This window comes from Carettochelys insculpta, chromosome 16 (assembly GCF_033958435.1).
Source record: "Carettochelys insculpta isolate YL-2023 chromosome 16, ASM3395843v1, whole genome shotgun sequence".
Taxonomy (NCBI): domain Eukaryota; kingdom Metazoa; phylum Chordata; order Testudines; family Carettochelyidae; genus Carettochelys; species Carettochelys insculpta.
The window spans coordinates 4,841,265-4,859,815 of record NC_134152.1 but is presented as its reverse complement, the minus strand read 5'-3'; the positions used below and the strand labels follow the sequence as shown (position 1 = coordinate 4,859,815).

Here is an 18,551-nt window from a genome sequence, read left to right as displayed (position 1 = left end):
TAGATATGAAAACAGGAATACAGTATCAAGTAAAATCAGAGACGTGGCATGACCACTATTTGCAACATTGCTGAGACCAGTGCCGGATACTGCACTCAGTTCTGTGTCCACATGCTAAAAAGAATGGTGAAACATTCTTTAAATCATTAAAAATAGTTTAAAGAAAAAGCCGCAAGAATGAGCTGAAGTCTGGAAAACATACCTGGCTGTAAAAGATCTAAGCAGCTTATGATTATAAGTTTAGCCTGCCAAAAAGGAGGGAAAAGCTGGGGCTAGACCACAGCATGTAAGTATTTACATATTAAGAAGAGTTCTGATCCTAGAAGACTCTCCATTCTAGAAGATAACAGCAGAATGAGACCCAACAGCTGGAAGCAGAAGCTATGCAAATTCAAACTGTATATGAAAGGTGAGAATGTTTAGCGATGAGGATAATTGGCCATTGAAACAATTTACCACAGGATGTGCTGGACTCTCCTTTTTAAAAGTCAAGACTGGATGACGCTTTCCAAAAAGACATGCTCTAGCCCCACTGTTAAGTTCTGGGCTTCCTGTAGGAATCACTGATTGAAGTTTTTTTGGCTTGTTATGCAAGATTCGGATAATAGTCCTTTCTGGCATAAATTCCCACAAAGGTAATGTTTACTAATATTAAGTCGTTCTCTTTTTTGCTACCTTCATCTGCCCTGCAAACCTCAGATGACTGTATATTCTATATTTTCCCCTCACTGTTCTTCTGGTCAGATTGCATCTACCAAAGCATGTTACAGCCTCTGCTAGAGAAGATGAAAGTGATTAAATGGGGAGTAGCTGAACACCTTCCAGCAGTGCTTAATACATTACAGGCCTAGCACAAGAAAAGCTCCTCTGTATCTGAATTATACCCTTGGAAGAGCCATCCATCCTCCACCCACTAGACACTTGGCAAAACAATTTGGATCTGAACCCTCATCCAATGCACATGTGGTTAACCTCTGTCATTTCACATTCTGTTTAAGGTGTCTGCCTTCACCATACTGTCTGTGAATAGTAACGGACAGGCAGCAAATAGTTCAGAGACAACTGTCATAGGAAAATTCATAAGACCAATTTTATTGCTCTTCTAAAAATAGGCACTCCCTTTGAATGCACAGCATGCAACTGTTCTCTGGAGGGCAGTTACAGTAGGAGCGCATGCTGGGATGCTGACAAATATGGCAGAGGTCTGTTTCCCACAGCATGAGACTCATCACCATGCACCACCACAATAAAAGTTAAGTGAAAAGCAGAGCTAATCCAAGACCACTGAAAGAGGAAGCATGTGTGCAGCTACATCCTTGGCCAAAAAACTCGATACAGACAAGACCATCCAATCCTTTCTTTGTAAAGCACTGAGTACACATATGGGGCCCATACAGAACTTAGCCTTCCAGTTCCACATGCAGAGTAAACGGAAGGATCACTTTGCTCACTGCAGCAGCCTCTCAAAATTGTCCTATATTTATACGCTGAGTGGTGGATACAGAATTGTGTACACAGTATCCCAATCGTTTTGGTCTCCTGATTTGCAACTGGAAGACAGGAGCTGAATGGCAAAGAACTCTCTGAGTGATGTCACTTACAGGCACACAGACTGTATGTGATCAGTAAATCACACGATAGTTGTGATCATTCTGCAGGACAAGTCACATTTTTACACTTCAGCGTCCAGTCAGAAGAACATGGCTGCTGTACCTTCTCTGAGCAATGATTCAAGAGTGGTTATTCTGGGAAATAAAATTGTCTGTTTCTGACAATATTGATAATGGAAGGAAGGGTTCTACAGGAAACTCCATTTACTGCCACCCTTAGTAAACCAACTGATGTAAAAGCAAACTGCCATATAAAAAACTCTCTTCCTCATCAGATGTCTTTGTGACCTGTTAATTACACCATCTGACTTCCTGAAGAAACCAAAGTCATTTTTGACATCTGCAAATCATGAGTTTTCAAAGAGCTCTTACACCTCATCTCCTAATCCACTCTCCCACCCCCACCACACAGATCTGGTCAGTGAGCCAAAAGGATTTTAGACAAACTGAAAAATAAGGGTATTTCAGACCCAATTTCACAGAACTTTCAAAAAAGATTCTCTCAGAAGACACAGTAGATTTTAATCTCTCTCTCTCTCTTTTTTTTTTTTTTTTAAAGATCCTAGAGACACCTAGCTGCTGATGGGGAAGTATTCTCAAATGGCCAAGTCATTTCCATCCGAGCAGACGTCTCAAACACTCCACATCTTCTGAATCAGAAGGATGCTGCCATCTCCCAGTTACGCAAAGAGAGCACCAGAGGCATATGCTAGTTCAGGACAGTCACAACATCTGCAGGCTTTTGGACTTCCCTATAAAATATCCATGATCTCCACTGATCCAGTTGCACTGAAACTCTGCAACATACAAGGCAATTATTATTCTCACAGCAGTCCCTTTGGGCTACTGGAGTACTGCTCCCCTAGTCACATACACCAGGGGCAATCTAAGCCAGGAAATGACTGCATGATCTTGAATGAATGAGTGGAGCTGTAACACTTCCACAACCCAGTGAACTTTAAATTCCTGTGATGCCAATATATTTTGCAATGCTTTTATAGTAAAGATTACTTACAGAGCTCAAGAAATGCTAACAGGCTTGTATGCACGCACTGCGGCCTCTGCTTTGAGGCTCTCAGCAGCTTGTTTTCAGGCTATGCAACTTCTATTTTGTTTCAAGAGGGAGACACTAAGAACCACACAAGACAACTGGTTAGTGCTCAGACTTGTGAGTATACTGTCCATCAGAGGCTCTCCAAACCTTTACCTACATCCAGAACTTAACAAAACATTCGTGGGGAACAAATTGAAAACCTGGCCATCAGCTAGTGTCCAGCACCAGTGGGAATAAGAGCCAAAAATGTAATCTTCCACGGTGCACCCTTCCCCCCTCTCCAGTGCTAATGCAGAGCTTAATTGCAAAGGGGGATGAGAAAGGAGGTTACATCCTCCCTACCTTGCAAACATGCGGAGATCCTCTGGATTCTGTGCAGCCGGGACATTGAGGATAGCTTCCCGCTCATGTTCAGACAAGCTTGCTAACAGGTTCTCAGTCATTCGTTTATTCAATGGGGAGTCACCACCAGGTATCAGCTCAGCACTGGAATTATCCATACTAGGACTTGTGAGAGTCATGTCATCGCTACTGGCTGTAAATCAGAAATAATATAACGCAGTGAAGAGTGCAAACTAGCAGGCTGCTTCTGCCCAACCCTTTCAATCATACTCATCAGCTTAGTAAAGCAGAGAGAGAGAGAGAGGCTGGAAACATGACATGAGAACTGCCTGCAGACAATTAGATGAGAAAAGGGGATTTGGTTTTCTTGGCCAACTTTTTGGGTTTGCAGACAAGTAATGGGTAATTTAGACAAAAGTACAAAATATTATTGGAACATTAGGATTTTCTTGAAAACGGGAACTGCGTAGCTATCTAGCTAGGAAACATGCAGATGGGTGGCTCTTTCGAGTGCATCCAAGGCATGCTGCCAAGGAGCTAAGTTTCAGTTTCTGGAAATAACGATATAATCTGAAAGGAGGATATTCTAGAAATCTACAAAAAACTCATGACTAGTGTGGAGAATAGGGATATAATATCTAGTTTAATTAGTTAACGGGTTAACTGACTAAATGCGGGGGTTGGGGGGTACTGGGGAGGCAGCTCCAGCTGGATGGGAGCACACACAACCCATAGTGTAGCCAGGCCACTACAGCCTGGCACTGCTCTGGCCACACTGGGGTACACCTACCTGCTCCCAGCTTATCTTAACCACAGGAAGGATTTCCTTAAGGTGTTCAGTCTCATAAGCCAACAATAGTTGTTAGGCTCCAAGATCTTAGCTCCAATTAATTTTCCCTAGAGAAATGTCCTGCAGAATGCCCCACAATTAACAGCCATGCTTCTGGTAACACAGCAGGACATGGGCAGCTGAACAGACACACTTCAGTTTCCTTGGCAAGGTTTTTGAGCAATTTGGGACTTCAGCACCACATTTTGGCATTGTAACAGAGAGTAAGCTCACCTAATAAACTATTTTGCTAGTCTTTAAAGTGCTACTTGACTGCTTTTTGTTTTGATTTTGGCATTGGTTAAAACACTTTCCCAGAACCAACCTGGAATCCCCCAGCCCCTCCCACTGCCACGCTTCAAGGAAAAAGAGAGGGAGTTGGCAGTTGTAAACGCTTCTCAGCCATGATATCCATATCTGTTTTCCTAATGACACTGACTATAACCCAATGATTCCACTGTTTGGAGCCTATTTTCTTGCAAGCGCTTTGTTTAAAACTCCCCTTATTTGGTTTCTGATTATGGACGTCCACAGACATACCAGCTGTCCATCTGGAAGAGCACCTTGGTGTCTCCAGGATATGGCATGAGGGATGGGACCAAGTACAGTTCACTTGGGAAGGATGCATAAATGGACTGAAAAGGATTAATAGAATGGTCAGTTCTAAGTGGATGGGAAGAGGTGATCAAGAACTGGGTGACCACAATGCCTGCAGTATTTGATAAGAGAGAGATGAGTTTTAATACTCCCTAAGACATTTGCCAATTCCAGGGCTGATCCTGATTAGCTAACACACTGTTAAATATGACATGCCCTTCCTAGACTTATTGCAAAGCCTGTCTAAAATCATGTTAGCTTAATCAAATTATGAAACACTGCCTCTTCTCCTAATATAAAGATGACCTATGTTTATCTCTGAAAGCAAATGCAGATTTGTTTACAGTAGAAAAGGAAGCTTTCCTACTTGGGGAACCGAAGCTGAGAGCATTGGGAGTGCTTAGACTTCTGCCTCCAACTCTGGCAGTAAAGGGCATGTCTTCATCTTGAGCTCGGAAATCCTCCTCCTTTGGGGGCACCATCAGACAGACATATGTGTGGAGCTGGATGAGAAGCCGATGCTGGAGCATCCAGATCACCATCTGTACGAGCTGAGTCTGCAAAGCAAAAGCTAGCAATTCAAGCAAGCACTCAGAGCACAGCAGAGGTCAAAAGTAAAAGGGAGACAATGCACAAGGCACTGGAATGCTAGTGCTTTCTTGGAAATGGCTCTATTGACATTCAGCCCACATTTAAATTAAAATTCCTAAAAGGCAATGCACGTTTACTATGTAAGTGTTTTTCTAGTAGCATTTTGTTCCCTAGCTGTAGGTGCCTGCATCCACTTCTGACCTGTTTTCACATAGAAATGGTCACAAAAAGAGCTCCCAACAAAGAAGAAGATAGCAGCTGAATTTAAGTTCTTCTAAGAAACATCCCAGCCCATCTGAATGGAGCATGCCCAAACAGAAGAGAAGAGTGAGCACATGTGAATAAAGTATATGGTCCAGTAGCTAGTATATTACTAGCCTGGGACTCAGAGACCTGGCTGCAATTCTGGGCTCTGTCCCAGACTTTGTGTGTGACCTTGTGCAAGTTACTAACTTTTCTGTCTTCATTTCCCCATCTGCAAGATAGAGATAATGGTATGGGCTGGCATCCCAGGGGTATTGTGAGATGCTCAGATATTAGGGCATCGGGAGGCAATGTAAGAACCTAGACAGAGGAACAGGGCATTCATCATCAAGACACCGTACAGAATAGAGAATCAGATTTTTAAAGGAATTTAAGTATCTTAAGATACAGAATAGGTACCTAATGGATTTACCAAGGTTCCTTAATGCACACTGAAAATCAATGGGAGACAAGACCCTGGGAGTTTCTGAAAAACCCAGTAGGCACTTAAACAACTTAAAAAACTTGACCTTGAGGGTCTTGGGCTACATGCTTTTCTGGCAATGGGGATGGGTTAGTCTGAACCATCTCCCACCTTGCAGGTTCCATGGGCTAGACAGTGTAGTCTGCTTTTCTAGGTCCTTGAATTACCTTGATTTCTCCCCAAGATCTTTGTTTGCCTTGAGCTATTTTAACTTACCAGAGCTTCAATTATTGAAATGTTGGTCACTAGCGTGGAGTGGTGCTCATAAGGAATTAGGTTGCCCTAATCCATCCCCACTTCCTAGTGAAACCATGTTCTTTGTGTTAAAGCACCCCACTGCCCCACCAAAAAAAGGACATTATAGAATAGCCACCATGTGATGCCAAAAGCAACAGACATAGAGTGAGAGTGTTTGTTGACCTAGGGGAGAACGGTTTTCAGAGGGTTTGGAAAAATGCATCAAACTCCTGGCTGAATTTCACAAAACATTGCAGGCCCCAAGTATTAACTAGTAGGCTTTGAAAACATTGATTCACTAACAAAAAACTGCTCAAGGACTTCATAGCAACCAGTAGTGTTTTGTTAAATCAAACACAGGCAGACTGAGCACAGCCCCTCTGAAGGAAACTAAATCTGCTGTATTAATCATTATGGAAAATGGGCCAAACCTCAGTAAAAGCCCCTGTATGAGACTTTTCGGCCCACACAACTCTAATTTTTCTAAAAGTTGAGCAAACTTCAGACTGGCTGTAACCTCCTGGCATTATCTTCTACCAAGCCCCAAAGCACACGCCTTTTGCTGCTTGGCATGCAGCAGTGTCTCTTTGGGAAATAGCTGCCTCTTGGGGCTGGCGGATATATAATCTGGGGAACTCTCTCAAACATCTCTTCATTGAAAAAATTCTGTTACTTAGTTTAATTATACAATAATCTACTCAGAGAACACAGTAGGAGACAGCTCAAAAGGCGCACAGCAAATAAGCAACTTTGCCAACAATGGAAACAATCCTACTAGAATAAGAAATTTCACATGATAATGTCAAGATGCTAGTGCTCCCTCCAGAGTCATGCAGAATGGAGAAGTGTAATTATTGAGGTTCAATTACAAACTGTCAGTTGAAATGATTTTTGCCTTATACACCAACCCGTTTATTACTATGCAACAGTTTGCCAATTAACTAATTCCATAACCTTCTCAGAGCTTTAAATGCTCTTTCATCTCAAGGAAAACAAACCCAAAAATGCTGACTTCAAAGAAAGGCAATCCAAAAGAACCTCTACCTGTCTTTTGCAGGTACAGGGTGGCTCTGACTAACCCTCCCCCACCACCTGTGAAGCTGCTAGCACAACACTGTTGCACACAGTGGTCCATGACCAATATGAAATTCATTCCCCAGAATTAACTACCAGATAGACAAATGGACATGGACATTAATGGTAATTAATGGTTCACTCATGCAGTATGGATTAAACAAAGAAAAAAAAGGCAGTCCTGTAGCACCCTGAAGACTAACAGTATTATTTATTAGGTGATGAGCTTTCATAGGATAGACCCACTTCTTCAGATCTGGAGAATCTGAAAAAGTGGATCTGTCCTATGAAAGCTCATCACCTAATAAATAATACTGTTAGTCTTCAAGGTGCTACAGGACTGCCTTTTTTTTGTTTTGTGAAGATACAGACTAAACACAGCTACCTCTCTGAGACTATTCACAGTATGGCTTTGTAAGTCTATTTTTTTAAAAACACTTGTGCCAAAAAAGTAGCCAGCATATCTTTTGTTAATAAGGCTGTCACCCCACAATGACATGTCAGGCAGCTAAATGACCTGTAGTCATAGACAGACCAACATACACTTCTTTTTACCAGATTCCATGCACCTAACACTTACTGGTTTAGGCATCTGAGGCAGGATCAATCTTGACACAGACATATTAGCATACCTTTCCAAACCACAAGCCAAATTCTGCGCACAAATCCACGCACAACTGCCCATCACCATTAACATTTAACTATCTGAAAGCAGAGTTTGGCACATCTTTACAACATTTCAAACTAATGAAGTGAAAGTTATTTCCTCTTCCTTTTACGCCATCCAACCATCTGAAACATTACTGCTAAAGTCATTTTCCTTCTGCCCCTCCTAGTACACACACATGGTAGGAATTAAACTGTGGGGGCACCTTCAGATTCTTGGTCATCACATAGGTTAGTGCCTCCACCTCCTCATCGCAACACTGTTCAACTGACTTAGGACAGAAAAAGGGGTCCCGCGTTTCAGCTCCACCAGAAGCAGCCCCTTTAGGCATGTCTACCCTGCAATTAAAAACCTGTAGCTGGCCTGTTCCAGCTGACTTGGGCTCACATCAAGGGGCTGTTTAACTGTGATGTAGACGTTCAGGAACGGACTGGAGGTCAGGCTGTAGAACTAAGGGTGGGGTGGGAAAGGGAAGATCTTTGAGCCAAGGCTGCAGCCCAACCCTAAACATCTACACCACAATTAAATAGTCCCTTAGCCCAAGCCCGCAAGCCTGAGTCAGTTGGCACAGGCCAGCTTCGTGGGTCTCTTTCAGCCTCTGGATATACCATGTAGCATTTGTCCTCTGGGGAAAAGAGTGGGTCCCTTATCTTAGAAGGGGGAATACAAAGCCTTTCCAAATACTTCTCACAAAGCAGGTCCTTTCCTGGGCAGAGTGGAGAGAGGTTTAGTGCTGCTCCAGTGGCAGAGTGAGCCTTCATCTACCTCTCATCTCTGTTCCTTCAAGAATTCCTGATGCAGGACCAGGATTGAGACCTCAAGCAGTTTTATGGGGCTGGACCATTTCTCTCTATGCAGGCTTTTGAAGTAGTCCTTGCCAGGTTGGCTAAGCATACCCAAACACACAACCTCCTCGAAACTTTTCACTCTCGTCTTGACCTTGGCTGTATTCTCAGAAATTGCATTTAAAGAGAACAAAAACTCAAACGTCAAGTGCCATGTATCACATCCCAGCCACTGCATGTGCCCACTCTCCACCTCATTTGGCAAAGGGATACTAACCAATATTATAAAAAACCCAACATTAAAGTACTACTTAACTGAAGCAATTACTGCAGCATCTTTAACAATATTTTAGGTTGGGTTTGCTTAACTGCAAATATCTCCTCTTTTTGTTGGAGGTGGATGATGCAGCTCACAGAAAGCTGCAGTATTTCTGCAAGCTAGCTAGGGCAGGGACCAGGTGTTCTTTGGTTTGGACATAACCCAGCACTCTATGGACATAACCACAATATAAATAAGCAGCTACTGTAGGCAATTAATTCTAGCAAAATTTTGTAGCTAATGCTCTCTCCTTGGTAATAATTTGTTGGCTCTGCTGACTATGAAATTCGTAGCTTCTTCAGGGGAGCTTAATAAAAATGTAATGGATTTCTTCTTCTGAGATATTGGGTAACATTTCAGCTCACTCTGTCACAAGCAGCAGGGCCAAAAGCCACCACAGGCCCTGCTCCGGACACCCAGAAGGGCTAGGGCAAAGGGCAGAAAGGGGCAGGGCCCAGGGCAGTCAGCCCTTAGTGCTGCCCATACCACGGTGCTGGCCCCCCTCTGGAGAGCTGCGCTGAACAAGGGAGCAGCACAGTTCTTGCACTTCTAAGAGGCCCAGAGCTGCAATTGCTCCCACTCTTTTCTCCGTGTTTGCCCACAAGTGTGATTTCTGTACTTGGGGGCCCTTGCTCATCCATTAGATGCCTCTGCACAGCATTCCATCAGCAGAAGTTCCAAACGTCACTCTGTCCTGCTTCCAGGATCTGTTTTCATCTTATGCAGCTTTGTGATCAATTCCCCTTTTTATTAACTGTATTTCCTTTCAGTTCTTTCCCTTGATACTCTGTGGAAAATTGGTGTATTCTCTTCCCCTCTAACAGCAACTGCTCACATTCCCAGCTCTACTTTTTCTGCTTATCCTGACCCAAAACCTTTCCTGTTTTCTTTTTCCGCCCCTCCTCTTCCCAGTCCCCTATTTTTATTCTTCTCTTATTTTACCACATTACTTCCTACCCAGGTTTCATTTTATCCTATAGTTCAGCATCTTGATCCCTCTCTTCTTCTAACAGCTTTTTTTCCAGCTGCCCCGTTAGGTGGATTCCAACCCCCCTCCCTTTTCCACTCCTTGGCCATTTCCCTCTCCCACGACAGCATTCTGCACTGCTGCATCACATGTGCAGCAGATGCCAATGCCGGGGTGAAGATTGCGATGCAACCGGTTTCAGAAACTAGGCCTGGTTGGGATTTTGGTACTGGGCTCTGCAAACAGTTCATTTGAAGATGACTATTGTGAACTTCCTGCTTCATTTTCCATCACATGAGCATGGCCCCTTCACTGCACTCTCCTCCTCCCCTCTATCCCAGCCTCCCCAAATCCCACTGTCCCTACTGCTATTGTGCCTCTTCATTTCCACCCCCCAGTCTGTTATCAGGTCTGCAACAACATTTACATTGTTTCCACTAGTAAATTTCAATACCCTCTTTTCCCCTCTCCATCCCTATGACGCCATTTACCATCGCTGCTGTAGGTCTAGCTCCAGCTGTGTAGTGTAGTGTACTGGATGCAAGAAGCTGGTAACAATGCAGGGCATTGTATTTATTGACAAGCAAGCACACAACAGACTTTCTGGTTCTGAAAAACAAGGACTTTATGTATCACCCCATCTGGGGAGACAGTACAGAATACTGCCCACTGAACTCTGAAAGGGCAAGACCAAGTCCTTCACTATTCTTTCCTTCCTGACAGCGGAAAAAATTTGTAAAATCTTTTAGCACACTGATTATTAGAAGCTTGCTCCCACAGATCAGATCCCCAGAGATGGTTTTTTAACATGAAAAAGGAAAATGTCAAGAAAACTGGGAATAGCTAGGGCTGGGACAAAGTGGACAAGGAATGGCCAATCTTAGTTTGGCCATATATATTTTATGGTTTTAATTAAACATATAGCCCTCTGAAGCACAATGTGTCTCTTCGCTCCAGAATGGGATTACTCTAATTTAACCTGACACATGCTCATCAGGATTACATTTTGGGGGAAAAAAAAACTAGACTAGCTACTGGGGAAACTTTTGGTCCAAAAGCAAAGGAAAAATGCTAGGACACAGTACACCCTTGCTATAATTCCCTTCATTATAACAAACCTTTGGTTGGTATAAACCTAGTCCCTGTACCCAAATTACAGTACAGTACTGTAACGTTTTAAAAAAGGAATGTTGTGCATGCTTGCACAGTTTTTACCCAGCTCCAGAACTCCACCACACACGGCTCACATCTCTGACGCCCGTTGATTTTCACTGTCCTTTCAACTATAATGAATCTGGCTATAGCAAATAAAAGACTTCGATTTCAACAGGTTCATTACAGCAAGAGTGTGCTGCAGTTATACTGGGAAAAATAAATGGTTGTCCAATTATTTGAACCTGCTCTGACATTTACTATGCTAGGTCAAAAAACCCAAAACACCACCATTAAAACATTTCCTTGCTTTAGACCACAAAGTCTTTGTAAATCAAATCACTGCTTTACTCTAGGAAGGATCAACATTCCAATTCTCAGGTGACGGGCTTCACTTTGGACCTTTACTTCTGTTGACAGAACACCACTCACTCAATATTTCCCTTTAAAGTCCTGCAATCACTACCTTTAAATTCAGCACACAGCAAACGTGCATTTTATAGCTTCTGCAAACAGCTATATCCACATCTAAGTGGTACTTCTACATGCTCAGCAACAAAAGCTGCCCTTGATTCCACACATAATGGCTTCCAGATGCACTACAGATCTGACTGAATCCTATTTGTGTTATTCTCTCACACATTCCCAGCCCCCTCCAATTCCTATTCCCTCACACACTCATTTTCCACTGCACTATTGTACAATCCATAATTAATTCAGTTCACCTAGCAACAACTTAGTTAAAAACAAAATAAAAAATAAAAATTAAAGCATCTTTTGTTCAGTGAGAACCAGCTAGCCACCCCCAGTTACAGTCAGTGCCTTCAAAGCCAAGCAGGACCTAGCTTAGAAGAACCAAACAGCTAAGAGTAATAGAAATGTAAATTATTACAAATACTGAATGTAATGGAGGAGGCCAATGAAAACAACATGTTCCATTGTGGGAGGTTTCTATCCAGGCAGTTGGTGAAAACATACTTCCACCTGTCTAGAAATGAGGAAAAACCTCTCTCGAGGACTTGTGATTCTAGGTTTGTCCACTTATGGGGCATTTACATCTTTCTGTGAAACAGCCAATTTTAAGCCACTGTGAAGGATGCCGATAGGGGTTTGGGTGGAAAAAGGCTGGGGCTCCAGGTCACCACTGCCACAACCACAGCAGCAGCAGCACCAGAGTCCCATATGGTGTAGTCTGGGAAGCTCTGAGGGCTGGCTGGAGAGGCTAGCTCCTAGATCCCCCCCTTCTGCACGAGGTCCCACACCCTCTGGGGACCCTGGAGCTGAGTCCCCCCCACAAGGCTTGTTGCCAGCCTTGCTGTGTAGTACAAGGGACTCACACTCCACACCCTTCCATTTTGGAACCAGCCAGATGTATGAAGTTGAGAGCAATAGCACACATTGAGAAGCATGCTTAAGTATTCCAGGAAGAACCAATTTTCATATGATTGGAATAAAGGCCTTTGAAAATTCATACTGTGTATGGATATATATATATATATATATATCAGATGGTGACATAGGAAACAGGGATTTAGATTTATTAGGAACTAAGGAATCTTTTAGGAAAGGAGGAGCCTATACAGGAAGGATGGGTTTCACCTAAACCAAAACAGATTGAGACTGCTAATATGTAAAATTAAAATCCCAGATCGACATATCTCCGGAGCTGATTCTGGAACAAACTGATACATTAAACATTAACAAGTCACCAGGATGAGATGACATTCATCCATGTGCTTTCAAGAAACTCAAATATGAACCTGCAGAACTGCTAACTGTTCTATGAAAACCCATGGCTTAAATCAGCCTCTTTATCAGACAAGTGGAGGATAGCACCAATGTGACAACAACATTTTTAAAGAGGATCTTGAAACAATTCTGGCAATTATAGGCCAATAAACCTAACTTGAGTACCAGTCAAACTGATTGAAACTTTAGGAAATATTGAATTATCAAAAACATAAATAAGCATGATTTGTTGGCGAAGAGTCAACATGGCTCTCATAAAAGAAAATCATGCCTTGTCCATCTATTAGACTTCTTTGAGGTGGGGTCAACAAACATTTGCACAAGGGATGAACTTGTGGACAGAGTGTATTTTGACTTCTGGAAAGTCTTTGACAAGGTCCCTCACCATAGGCTTTTAAGAAAAGTAAGCAGTCATGGGATAAGAGGGAAGATCCTCTCATGGATCAGTAACTGGTTAAACATCTTCCAAACCCAAAGAAGTGGGTCTGACCCACAAAATCTCATCACCTAATAAATTACTTTGTTAGTCTTTAAAGTGCTATATGACTGCTTTTTTGTTTGGTTAAAAGATAGGAAGCAAGGAGTAGAAAAACAGTTTTCAGAATGGACAAACATAAATAGCGATCTATACTGGGACCACTACTGTTCAACATATTCAGAAATTATCTTAAAAGAGGAGCGAACAATAAGCTGGCCAAATGTTTGCTAATGATACAAATTTATTCAAGATATTTAAGCCTACAGCTGACTCGCAAGATCCCTTTGTAACTTTTGACAAACTGAGTGACTGGGCAAACAGATGAAATTCAGTGTTTATAAATGCAAAATAATGCACTTGGGAAAATAATCCCATCTATATATACAAATTGATAGGATTCAAATTAGTTGCTGCCACTCTAGAAAGAGAGCTTGCAGTCATCCTCAACAGTTTTCCGAAAACATCTGCTTGAGTGGTTCTCAAAAGATAGGTTGAGATTGCAAAGTGCGTTATGAATGACCTTCTTTTATTGGGGACACCAAAGCTAGCACTAGATTTCCTGGGGCCCAGAGCCAAATTCCTAAGGCTTTGGCTCCCATGCCCAGCACAGAGGAGCTTAGAAAGGCTCAGGCTTTGGTCCCCGCTTCCTGGGATCAGGTAGTAAATTTTGTCAATTTCAGGAGGCAGTCACAATGAAATGAAGTTTGCAAACACCTGATTAGTCTAACTTTCTGTATAACATAGGCCAGAGACCTTTACCTAAATAATACCTGTTTGAACTAGAATTATTTTTTTCTTCTTTTATATACAGGTTGTACCTCTAAAACACATGATTCTCTGGTCTGGAAACATCTGTGATTCAGTAGGGCCATGGATATTGATGGATCAGAGTGCCCCAGGCCAGAGATGGTGGTGGTAGAGCTGGCATCAGGCAGTCTGACCATGACCAGCACACAGCTGTATGGCCAAAGCTGTGTCCAGGGCTGGGGGCTGTTGCCAGAGCACATGGCAGCAGGGCTGAAGCCACAGTCAGGGCTGGAGTCTGCAGCATGGGGACTATTGCTAGAGTCCAAGGTGGGGGAGGGGAATAAGTGGGGCCCGTGACCGCAATGCCACAGCTGGAGAATGTGGCTGCCAGCTACAGGGCTGTGGCTGGAGCCCATGGCAATGGGGTTGGGGCCAGCAGCAGGAGGCTGCAGCCCCTGGCACTCAAGCCAAGGCTAGGATGGGGAGGCGGGGACAACACAGGCAGGGTTGTACTCGAGGCAGCGGCAGGCTGAGAGGCCAGTAGCAGGGGAATCTTCTCTGGTCTGGCAAATTCTCGTGTTCAGGACTGGTCAAGTCCAGAGGGTCGCAGACCAGGGAGGTCCAACCTGTATTGAATTTTGATCTTCAATTTTCCCTCCTATCCTACTAAGGGCATTTTATGAGATGTAAAGTAGTACAGATATTTCCCTTACCAGCATGCTTTTCAGCACAGGCCACTTCTGCTTAAAGGCTTTTACCATGTGGATGTAAAGTAATTTGAACAGGTGACTAGGAAAACCAGTAACAAAGCTTTGTGAACCCCCAAAAGCTCTCAATGCTCCTAGTTGGACAGTCTCATCCCCCACACTCACATTAAACGGTCAATCATGAGTGTTCACATGCTCCCCTGTAACTTACCTCCTGTACTGGTGGAGCTAGCGGATTCTTGAACTCTGATAAGGAAACAGGCAACGAGAACTTGGAAAGCACAGATGGCAAATCATGGCCAGGAAACTGACAGGAAAATTCATCTGCCAAAGGGGAGTAGCTACAGAAGAGATTCCAGAAGAAATTAGTCTTGCACTGTTGTCTAAACAGAATTTACATAAACTTACAAGTGTTCATTGCACAAAATGTTACAGTTCACAATAAAAATGTTCTTTTTGTACTAGGTAAATAATAAAGAATCCCCTTATAGTCTGACTCTAGTATCCTGAATGATAATGAACATATTATAGCTCCTGCCAAGCAATTTTTTTTATTTTAAATCAGACTCTTTAATTAATCGGCCCCATTTTCCCATGACCCATTAACACAGATTTTAAAAAGAGACATCAAACAGATGCAATTTCTTCATCTCACTAACCATAACTACTTTGGAAGCACAAAATATTATTTAAGGGTCCATCTACATGGTGGAGTAATGTGCAGGCCTAGGGATGTGAATTCTAAAGGACACTGCATGTTGGACATTAGACCACGCTGATGCACACTAAAGGTGTGTGTATACTTAGAGCTGGGAATGAGATTTAGTAACTTCACAGCACAGTAACGACAGCAGTGCCTTGAATTAGCTGACCAAATGTGTGCTCGTGAGTCTGCACGGGTTTTTTTCCTCAAGACAACTAGCTCCTCCCACTGCTTGCTGCTGTACTATGGCCAGGCTACTGCTTTTAGCATGCTAGCTTGATAAGGTCTAATAAGCATAGCTCCTTGAGCTGAGAAATGTGGGTGAGCCCTTGAGCTTCCCTACTGCACTCTAAGTAATTCTGCTACAAACAGCACTATGTTAAAGCACACTAGACCCTGCTGGTGTGCACTGAAGATACCCTACACAGACAAAATTATGAGCCACAAATCAGTGCAGCTTAGACCCGGCCTCCCCATAAATGCACATTACCCCATAAACTAGACAAATCCCACTCTGCTTCAGCATAAATTTCTACTGTTTGCCTAATCTAGACAAACCCTTACATGTGCTAAAGATCAAGATCAGGCTGGAGTTCTCTAACAGACTACACCTACCGGCTAACACAAGATAGAATCTTTTACCTTGACTTAGCTAAATCCTAGGTTGCTCCCTAAGTTCGACTTAAATGCGTTTCTCCTACTGTTCAGGGCCAAATGATCACAACTTACACAGTCAGGAATGTACAGTTTTCCAGAAATTGAGCAAACAATTGTCCCCACAACAGCCCCCCATTACTTCCACGCATAACAGAAAAGATGGACCTTGCACTGTGCCTAATAAAGTCTGACCCTGTAAAAGGAGATTGGGAGGGAATTTCAGCAACAAGAGCCCCCAGCTAAGAATTTCCAGAGACTCGGACCATCACAAATAAGTACGGGGGGGGCTGCTAGCTCCGGAGCCTCAAATAAACTCACCAGCTGTGATAAAATGGGTGAGGTAATAACTTTCATGGGATCAACTTTTGTGGGTGGGAGAGAAGCTTTCGAGCTACACAGGGGTCTTTCTTCAGGTCTGGGAAAGGTATTTAACTGTGACATTCTAAATATCAGGTTGAACGGATAGTTTAGCATAAATAGGACATAGTCTAAGAGCCAGTCTCCACTACATGCTGGATTGACACTGCAGTGACTGATCCACTGGCTGTTGATTTACTGTATCTGCTTAGACATGATAAACTCAACTCTCTACCTGCTCTCACGTCAACTCTGGTACTTCACTAGGATGCAAAGAATAGCTGGAACTGACAAGAGAGCAGCCCCCACCACGCAGAAGACAATGAAGTAAGTACATCAACTGCAGCGATGCTATCTGTGTTGCCAAAGTTGCATGTTCTAGACTGATGGGGTGGTGGTGGTGGGTTAGCATAGACAAGGCCTAAAAGGACCATTTAAGGAGTAGTAGGCCATTAGCATCTCTGTAGTCAAAACAAAAAAAGGAGAGTTAGTTGTTACAGATTGTTTTAATGTCATGAACCAGGTATCTTTACTAAAGAAAACTCAGGCAAATTCCTGGCCACAGGACTCTCACTGAAAGAATATTGGGACTCTCAGAAATCATTTGGGACAAAGTGATCTCCTTATATCTGACCTATCAGACCTCATCCTCAAAGAAAATCTGCTCAACATCTTCCAAAGATGAACCCAGGAGCTTCATTTCACAACTATGCTATACGATAAAAATCATGATCTTAAAAAAGACATTGGCTTTATGGGTTATGACAGTGTGTAACCCACTACCCTCCCTTTTTATCCTATGACTAAAGGGGTGTTAGCAGGCCACTTCACCTTGAATGGTCTTTCAGAGCATGTGCTAATTATGCTACACTATTTGTTTGACCTTGTATTTACCTATGATACTCTTGAGTACCTTTCCCGGAGCTGAGGAAGAGCTCTGTGCAGCTCTTCTCTTTCTGATCAACAGAAGTTTATCCAACAACAGCTATTACTTCATCCAACTTGTCATTCTAACATCCTGGGACCAACTCAATTGCTTCAGCAGATCCCATGGAGAGGAGACACTTTTAGAGAGTCACCAAGTAGGCCAGATTTTGTTACATGAGAACAGTCATACTGGGTCAGACCAAAGGACCACATAGCTCAATATCCAGTCTTTCAACAATGGCCAATGCCAGGTCCCCAAAAGTAATGAACAATCTAAGGGAGAAGGAGTCATCCATCTGCCATCCAGACCAGGAAACTCCAGAAGCATGCTGCTTGTCTGGAGCTAGAATTCAGGATGTGAATTCAGAGTCTGCTGAGACTGATCAAGCAATCAGATTGCTTCCCTCTCCTACGTCTCTATTTGGGCATCAATGACCTTGTGCGGGTAACTACAGACTACAAGGCTCTGAGAAGAAGAATAAAGCAGTTTGAGATGCAAGTCACATTCTCATCCATCATCCCTGCTGAAGGAAAAGACCTAGGTAGGGACCGCTGTGAACTGTGGAAATGAATGCATGGTTACAAAGTATTACAGCTGACAGGAGAGCAAACACTTATAAGCTGCATGCAAAGAACTGGAAAGACATATGCCCACGCCCTCTGCAATCAAAGGGCACTGATTTAGGCAGATACTCCCTTACGCTTCACCAAGAGTCCTTTTTCTTGGACACACTCAGCAGCCAAGAGCACTGAAAGGTTTACAAATCATCTGTATTCACAGAACAACTTCATGATGACAACAGTGTACTTTGCTCCTGAAATTTACTACACACAGTGGAACTCTAAGTGTGTGAGTGAAGACAAGAACACTTGTCACTACCACAGAAGAGCTGTCCAGTTCCTGTGTTCATCCCGTTACTGAACAGCCATTAAGGATTGTTGAAATTCATGCAAATGATGCTGTTCATATATCTCAGCAACTTCAGTAGCTCAGAAAATATAATTGCCCTGCCCAAATAGATGCCCATGGAAACCATATTTGCATTTTTCAAAGAAGTCCCACTATAGATACTCATGGTCTGTCTACTTACAGACAAACACTGGCATTGGGGGACAGCATATAGACGTTATTTTCACACAGAGGATAGACAATAATTGCTTTTCCCCAGTAAACCAGATGTGCAGCAAGCTGGAAAACCTGCATTAAAAAAAAAAGAAAAAGGAACAAGACCAAAGATCGTAATTAGAAAAACAAAAACAGCAATTTTCAAACTG

The 18,551-nt window shown here is 42.9% G+C and overlaps 1 protein-coding gene across 11 annotated transcripts in view; it reads right to left on the bottom strand.

The window, feature by feature from the left end:
• The window catches only part of NPRL3 (NPR3 like, GATOR1 complex subunit), a 74,067-nt gene that overhangs the window by 19,818 nt on the left and 35,698 nt on the right, over nucleotides 1-18,551 (bottom strand). For 10 of the 11 annotated variants that reach the window (XR_012647810.1, XM_075011157.1, XM_075011158.1 and 7 more), the window contains 4 exons: nucleotides 18,368-18,474; nucleotides 14,844-14,973; nucleotides 4,800-4,989; nucleotides 3,007-3,199 (listed from right to left, as the gene is read on the bottom strand). Coding sequence is in view for 10 of the 11 variants with exons in the window: in XM_075011157.1 (XP_074867258.1) it covers nucleotides 3,007-3,199; nucleotides 4,800-4,989; nucleotides 14,844-14,973; nucleotides 18,368-18,474 (620 nt within the window). In the remaining variant the exon portion in view is untranslated. Of the gene's footprint in view, nucleotides 1-2,176; nucleotides 2,408-3,006; nucleotides 3,200-4,799; nucleotides 4,990-14,843; nucleotides 14,974-18,367; nucleotides 18,475-18,551 lie in introns of those variants that run through there. The other variant, XM_075011164.1, reaches the window with a different exon arrangement.